At 35.6% G+C, this 8,666-nt stretch overlaps 1 protein-coding gene across 2 annotated transcripts in view; it reads left to right on the top strand.

Moving 5' to 3' along the window:
• The first annotated feature begins 232 nt into the window (after positions 1–232).
• Positions 233–8,666, top strand: part of LOC140793721 (uncharacterized) — a 30,346-nt gene continuing 21,912 nt past the window's right edge. For both annotated transcript variants that reach the window (XM_073145401.1, XM_073145396.1), the window contains exon 1: positions 233–676. In XM_073145401.1, coding sequence (XP_073001502.1) covers positions 313–676 — 364 coding nt within the window. In that variant the 5' untranslated portion in view covers positions 233–312. The remainder of the gene's footprint in view (positions 677–8,666) is intronic.

Here is an 8,666-nt window from a genome sequence, read left to right as displayed (position 1 = left end):
GAGGGACATAATCAATGAAGTGCAAGTACAAAAGAAGATAATAAAAATATTACTTTTTTATTTTAAGCCAATACTCTACTACAACAAAAATAAAGTTGGAAGAAAAATACGAAAGAAGTCTGGCAAGGGAAACCCGAAAATAACTCTTAGCTGCCAAATCGATCGAAAATTAAGTAGGTTTTTTCGGTGCAAATAAACCTTTGAAGAATACAGCAGAAATTATAATATTTCCAAAGAATTCGGGTGGCAGATTAAACGCCCCCCCCACAACAAAACCCTACGCTCCGCCTGAGAGTTGAGCTTTGGAGAGAGATGTGCTCAAACCGTAGGCAATGGTGCTTCACTTGGGAAATTCTAGCTCACATCCCCACGCTCCGCCTCTACCTCTTCCACCCCGAGATTGATCCTTCCGCCCAATGCTTCGATCTCCACGCCTCTCTCCGTTTCGAGGAATCCCTGCTCCTCGTCTCCTTCGTCCATGGCGAAGCAGAAGTTCGCCTTAGGGTTCCGGTACCTAGGGTTTTGATCGATCCGAGCTGCCTGATCGGCTGCTGTGCTAAGGTCGACCACATCGAGATGAAACTTGCTTTGGTCCTTGCCGTGGACCACCCGCTAGTTGCAGAATTCTGCGCTGCTAATGGTTCGGAACAGTTGCTTCCACTCTCTCTAGGTGATGGTGAGTCTAAAAGTTTACGTCTTTATTGGTTTCTTCCGCCTCTTTACTTTGTGTTCAGTTTTAGTAGGCAGTAGTACTCCATGTTTTGGAATGGATTGAAATTAAAACTTGGGTTTTTTTTTAATTATTTGGTGCCGGGGGATTATTGAAAATTGGGAGTTTTAGTTAATCATACTGAGGATACTTACGTCCTCGAGACTACATTTTGGCAACCATGTCTGCATTTGCATTTTATTCTAGATATGTCTCCTTTCATTTTGGCCCCAATAAATTCATTGTACATAGTGACGGTGCGAGATTCATATGAAGCTTTGTTATTTAAGAGATAAAGTGTGGAAATGCATAACAAAATGTAAGAAGATAGAATCTCGAATTTTAAATCTCATAACACTTTAGGCTGGGCATGCCATTTGTAGTTTTTTTAATCTATACATGATATTTACTACCGTCAGAAAAATTACAGTTTGTAACCATAAAAGAGAGCCTGAAAGTAGTGATTTCGAAGAGTGAAAAGCTTAAGATAAAGGGAATCTATTAGATCATAGTTGTGTAGTCACTAGTGTATTTCAAATATCTTATGTAATTGGAAAACCAATCACATAGTACGACATTCTAGTAGTACGAGGGATTAGAGATAGAGACAAATCAGAAGAATGCATATACTAAAGAAGACTTGATGTGCAATTTGTTGTTAGATGATTAATTGGGGTACAAGAGTCTAAGGTTACTAAATTATCAAATCAGTGTGAATGTCGAAAAGTAGTAAAACAAAGGTGAAACAAATTGCCAGTATTTGTAGAAAAAGTATCAATTTTGAATTTCTATCCAGATTCTCAAATACAAAGATAGGTATATCAAATAACAATGTCTGTTGGTATGTTTTGAGACTAGCTAGCAGAATAATGATCAATTGGAAAAAGGATCAAAAGTGATCTAGGATTTCAAAGAATGGGGTGTGAGTGATGCAGGACAACGTCTCGATCGTAGAGTTGAGAAAAAGAAGTAGGGAAAAATAATCAAACTTGTGGAATCCACCGACGTTGGAATTCACCAACAAACACTCAATATGCAAAAACTCTCAAAATATTCATTAATCCATAAAAGATTATTACAAGTCTTTATATAGGCAAAATAAAGTAAAAGACAAAAGACAAAAATAGCCCTAAAATGTGACTAGTCATAACCCTCGTTAAGCTAAAGGGCCACGGATGCAGCCTTTTTGTGTTTACGAGAATAAACGTGACGAAAAGTAGTGTCCCCTCCAACTCTCCCGGGGTGGAAGAAACTCGACCCAGTTGAGTGGCTCTGATAGTACTCCAAAATGTTAGGGTCAAGCTGCTGTAACTCCTCGCGAGTGATCCACATACAATTAGACTCTAGTCGTCCGTGTCATCGAACGAGAAAACGGTGAAGCACTTCTTCTGCAGTAGACGTTATTTGATCATCCAAAATAGCGTCTATCATTTCTTGTGAAGTGGATGAGAAAGGAGAAGTGGTATGTGGCACAGCAGGAATATCTGGAAGGGTAGTAGATGTAGCATAGGGTTCAGTGGGGATGTGCATAGGTCGATGGTAGGCTGCTAGATCCTCAATATTAAAAGTACAACTAATGCCATAATTAGGGGGAATATCAATGACATAAGCATTAGCACCTACACGTTTCAGAATATGGAAAGATCCTGCACTACGGGCATGCAACTTCCGAACAGCTCCTAAAGGGAATCATTCGGGTCTGAGACGAATCATAACATGATCTCCAACATCGAACTCCTTGGCACGTTTGTGCAAGTTGGCATGTATTTTATACTGGTGATTACTCGCCTCAATTCGCTTAGTGATCTCTTGATGCAAAGAATGAACATGATGTGCAAATGCTTCAGCAGACTCAAAGACTCTAGAATGAAATGATATAGGCAACAGATCTAGAGGTTTGCGTGCTTTAAAACCATAAACAACTTCAAATGGGCTCATGCCAATAGACCTATTAATGGAGTTACTATATGCAGATTGGGCTATAAGAAGAATAACATCCCAGTTTTTGTTATAATTACCCACGAGACAGCGCAAAAGATTTCCAAGACTATAATTAACGATCTCGGTTTGACCATCGGTTTGAGGGTGATAGGTAGTAGAAAATTTTAATTTTGTGCCAACCATGTGCCATAAGGTTTTCCAAAAATAGCTCATAAAGCGAACATCCCGGTAGAAAACAATAGTTTTTGGAAGACCATATAACTTGATGATATGGGCAAAGTATAATTTGGCCACATGTGACGCATCAGAGGTCTTAACACAAGAAATAAAATGGGCCATCTTAGAGAAGCGATTCATAACCATGAGGATTGCTTTGATATCAAAGCTGATGTAGGACAACGTTTCGATTGTAGAGTTGAGAAGAAGTAGGAAAAAATAATCAAACCCGTAGAATCCACTAATCGGGGTGTCGGAATCCACCGACGTTGGAATCCACCAACAAACACTCAATATGGAAAAAGTCTCAAAATATTTATTAACCTATAAAAGATGATTACAAGCCTTTATATAGGCAAAATAAAGTAAAAGACAAAAGACGAAAATAGCCCTAAAAGGTGACTAGTCACAACCCTCGTTAAGCTAAAGGGTCACAGGTGCAGCCTTTTTGTGCTTACGAGAATAAACGTGATGAAAAATAGTGTCCCCACCAGTGAGTTTGACTTCACCCAGATTAGGATTTAATTCGATCTATTATTGAGTCTTTTGGAGTAGAACTAGATAAGGTTTACTTTTTTTGGTTCTCGAATATAGCTCATGTACAGTTACTTGATTCTAAGTTGATTTGGTCTTGAGTTCGGTTTTATCTAATATGACTTCAAATAATCAAATTAGGTCAAACTTAACTAAAATAATTGATTAGGTCTCATCTGTTCCTATTCATATCTGGACTTAAGCTTGGCTTTATCCTTATTTTAGTTGAGATAATCATGTTGGTTCTAGTTCAACTAATAGGCAATTGGTCAGATATGTTTCGAGTATATTTAGCTCCCATTTTGGAATACAGCTCCTTATTTTAGAATAATAGCTAAACATCATAATAACCATATTCTAAATACCAGTGGTTTTAAAGGCGGCCTTGGCGGCCACCATGGCGGGCGGCGACCCAACAACCTCACCATGTAGCTAGGCGGCCTGACAACCCGCCTTTTCCTTTTGGCGGCCCACTTAGTTGTTATAGTGGGTCGGGTAAGGTTGGACTATCCAATGGATAGTGACTAATTAAAAAAATCTAGCTGTTAACCCTAACCAAAATACCCAATCGATCGCTGATCTTTCTTTACCTCTTTCTTCTCTCTTGAACGACAACAACAAATAATAGCGGTAGCAGGAGTAGTGCCGGTGGTAGCCAACATATAACTCTTCTTTCTTCTCTTTTCCTTTTCTCTTTCTTTACTTCTTCCCTTTCACTCTTGGCGCCGACGATAGTAAGCGATCACCTCTCTCTCAAAATGGGATCTCTTAAGGGAAGGACTGTCTAAAATGAAGTTTTTTTTTTCTTTTGACAAACCTAAGAAAAACCAGAATATTTAGTTTGCTATCTGATGCTCTGGATATAGGAACTTCAAATATGGTAGTAAGAGATTGAAAGAAGAAAACATGGAAGACAAATGTCACTCTCTTCCTCTCACTAGATGGCATGCACCCAAATTTTGATTAAATGGAAAACCCACTAGCTGACAAATGTCTGTTCTTCTCTCTCCCTCTCATTAGCCGACATGCACCAAAGACCAACTTTTATTAATTTTAAATGCATTAATAAAATATGTAATGTAAATACATATATATATATACACACACACATATTTGTAAATTATGATATTTTATTGTTATGATTGTAAATTACACTATTAAAAAAAAAGATATATATATATATGTATATATATGTACATATATTATATTATATATAATTTTTTTTATTTTTTGTATATTAAAAATACTAAACCGTCTTGGTGCCTGCCTTCCACCTTAGCACTAGGCGGTGGAGTGATCGCTTGCCACCCACGGTTGCCTTTCAATATATTATAAAATACAAATACTATTTATCAAAATTATATTCTACACACTAACCCAATTACCAATTTACCCTTGATATCTATCCATCAATTTACTTTATATCAAATTATATTTATTGTAATTTCATCAATCTTATATATTCTTAGGTAGAGTGGGTTACTTGCTGCACGTCTAGCTCATGAGGATTTATTATTTTGTAGGAATTTAAGAAGTTGCTTAGTAAGGACTCTGAAGGTTGAGTACTATTTTGACACATCTATTTTAGGATTTGATTATTATTTGGGCTTTCGTATTTTTTCTGAGTTTTATCCTAGAGATTCGCGGCCATCATGTTCCCAAATCGAGGCGTGACACAGACTATGGACGATACACCCTTGTTCCACATGTCATTAAGGGCCTTAAGGTGCTGCCTATGAAGCATGGACACGGGTTACGGACACGACACAATACGGACACGGTGACACGACAAATTTTGAAAATATAGGACACGAACACGGTGAAATAAAAAAATAAAAAAAAATATTATTGATACATCTAAAGTAAATGTTTGCAATCTAATAGTGTTAAATATACATACATCAAGCTGTAAGAACTAGAGATTTTTACAAATCACACCTTACATTTTGTCTATTTTGTGATTCACACCTCGTCTTTGGGGATTTTATAATACGACCCTTCATTTTTTCTATAATATTCATTTAACACCCAAACGTTACTTTAACTAACTGACATTAACCATGTTATATAGTTTATGTGCCTCTAGTTCAAAGATTACTAAAATACTCTTAAAAAGTTTTGACCTAACCTAAATCTCTACAAAATTCTTCTTCTCCAAACTAAATCCTAACCCCACAAAATCTAAATCCTCTTATCTATAACTAAACCCTACCTTACAAAATTATAATATCAAAACCCTAACCCATAAGAATCTCTCAAAATTCTTACCACATACAAGTCTTAGAAGCTTCTCCCAACTTTACCTATTTTTTTCATCTCTCTAGCTCAAATCCTTTTTTTCTCCATCTTTTCCCAAATTTTCTTCATCTCCCTCCCCATCTTTGAGGTCACAAGCAACAAAATCGGCTTGAGAGCTCTAAGATCTCCATGGCTTGGAGTTTGGAAGCTCTAAGATTGACTTGGCATTTAGGTGATGTTCTCCATGGTATGAGAAAAAACAACAAGTATGGATGTTCATGTTATGAATAAAATTAGAGATAAGTATAAGGGTAATTTAGGAATGTTATAAATTACATAGTGGATTATAATATAATATTCTCTTTCTGGTATCATTCAATTTGATTATGGTTAGGTTAAGTTAACTCAGGGTGTTAAATGAATATTATAAGAAAAATGAGGGGTCGTGTTATAAAATTCCCAAAGATGGGTGCGAATCATAAAATAGGCAAAATGTAGGGTGTGATTTATAAAAATCCTTAAGAACTAAGAAGTATCATTCGAAGAACTAAGAAGTAAACATCAAGCTGTAAGAACTAATTTAAAGATAAGAACAAATTGAAAGACAATCAAAAGTGTACAAAATTCTAAAAAGGTATCAGATTATCATTACAAGCCCTAAAAGTGCAGAATATGTCCAACTGTCCAGGTAACTAAGTTCTATAGAAGTTTAAAAACTAACAATCATTATAAAATAGCAAGATAAGGTAGATCATTCATCTTCAGTTGCCTCATTGCCTTCATCAACAAACATTATAGTCTCCAAATCCGGTTCATCAATTAAGATATGAACAAACTCTAACATTCTTGCACCATTAAAGGAATCATAAGAATCTCCTCCGACATCCCACATCTTGGTCTCCTCTCTCAAATAATCTGGAGACCTCTTTGATAGAAGGCGAAGATTAGTATGCACATATGCTAAATCTTCATAGCTCTATGGAGTTATCTTGTTCCCTTTCAATAAATGGATGAAAGAATAGGTGCTGCAATTCCTCTCACAACCTGAAGAAGAGCAAGGTTGCCTAACTAACCTAAGTGCTAAATTCTGAAGAATAAGAGTAGAAACACCATGAGCAACCCACATGTTTGGATCAAACTCATTTCTATCTGCTATCGAATCATACCCAACAAAACTTTTGTTTGACGTGGAGAAACTAGTATACTTTTAGTATGCCATTTTTTGTTCTTCGCATTTGGAAATAACCTTTTCAAGCATTTATTTCTCATATTAGAAATATCCAAATCCTTATGCGGTGGTACACGATTTGGATCCTCTTGAATCCATGATAAGCTATAATACCTATTAGCGTAATCATCTAATTAGTAAACAATAGCAATGAAAGAACAATAAAATTTTTAATCATAAGAAAGAGGACTATAGAATTAAATTAACCTTGGATTCAAAGAATGTGCTAAGCAATGTAATGGTGTATTGCTTTTGTCCTATCTATCCACTAGGATCTTGTGGACTATTAAATAAAAAATAGATTCCTTGCCTTCCTTCTTGTTTTTATGTATAAATATGACTGTCTTCACCTTTTCAATCATTATATCCAACATTTCATATATCAAATATAAGCATGGTTTATCTGTGTTTACAACCCGTAGCATATTGTATATAGACTCTGTGAAGATAAGTATATATTCAATTTTATCCCACCAAATGTCATCGAGGACTGTTGTCCTTTGCCAATATTATCTTCCCTGTAAGAACTCCATTTATCACTGATTACCATTGATTGAAGACCCTTCTTGATTTTTTTGAATCTTTTCAACATGATAATCACCGAAGCAAAACGAGTCTCTGCAATAGCAAGTAATTTTATGTTGACAAATTCATTAAAAATAGCCAACCTTATTGAATGTTGCATGATGAAAATTTTTTATGCACATTACATCCTCTGCAATTATTGAAATTCAAACTCATCAAACACAATCTCATTTGCCTTAGTGTTTTTTGCTGCACATATGTTCTTCAAAGCTAGGTTGAGAGTATGAACTACACATGGAGTCTAAAAAATGTGAGAAAACCTTGCTTCAAAAAGCATCCCTACTGTCTTACAAATAGGTGCATTATCTGTAACTACTTGGATTACATTATGATGCCCAATTTTTTCAATGATTTTAATGATCAAATTAGAGAAAAAAAAATTTGTCTTTATATTCTCCTTCATAATTCACAGCCCTCAAGAACAAAAGGCCACTCTCAGTCATCACTAAAAAAATTATAAGCAGTCTCCTCTGTGCATCAGTCCAACCATCACATATAATACTCAGCCCTTTCTCCCCCCATGTGCTTCTAGTAAGGTTTAGCAACATTTCAATATTTGCTCTCTTGTTAAAGTAGTGTAGTTCTCAACATATTGTAGCCAAGGGGCACAAATCTAGAAATATTATTATTTGCTGCAAATTGAAAGGCTCTAACATATTAATGGTTTCTTGCTAGATGAAAAGACAACCCAGCTGAATAAAACATTCTTGCAATCTCACAATATAATTGATTGCGAGACCGAAATTAAATGACTTCTCAATAGGTGTCATTCTTGTTGCTCTTTTTTTTCTTGATGTCCCTCCTATATCAAAACCTACATCTCCAACTGACCTAGTAGAAGATGCCACTTGTCCAAATTTTGGCAAAGGAATTTGTTTAGGCATCATATTTTTTAATTCTCAACTCGGCCATATCAACAATCCTTTTCATTTCCATAACATGTTCACTACTCACTTTTGGACAACTTCTAATTTCATGCCCACTAATTTTCAGCAAATGAGCCTTTACTCTATAATATGATTTCTTGTAGACTTGTTGACAATAATTGCATCTAAAATTATGATTTCCTCCACCTTTTTCCGATATCTCCATCTTAGTAACATATCTCCACAAAGAAGCATTATCATCCATAGAAGATGTAGTATTTTGACTAGAATCAAGACTATTTTCAGTATTTATTTTTCTTCAACCGCAATAAAACTACATTAGTAAAGA

Source organism: Typha latifolia, chromosome 1 (genome assembly GCF_019914945.1).
Source record: "Typha latifolia isolate L0001 chromosome 1, TyphaL0001v2, whole genome shotgun sequence".
Lineage (NCBI taxonomy): Eukaryota > Viridiplantae > Streptophyta > Magnoliopsida > Poales > Typhaceae > Typha > Typha latifolia.
The sequence above is the reverse complement of the archived record's forward strand: the minus strand, read 5'-3'. Positions and strand labels throughout refer to the sequence as shown.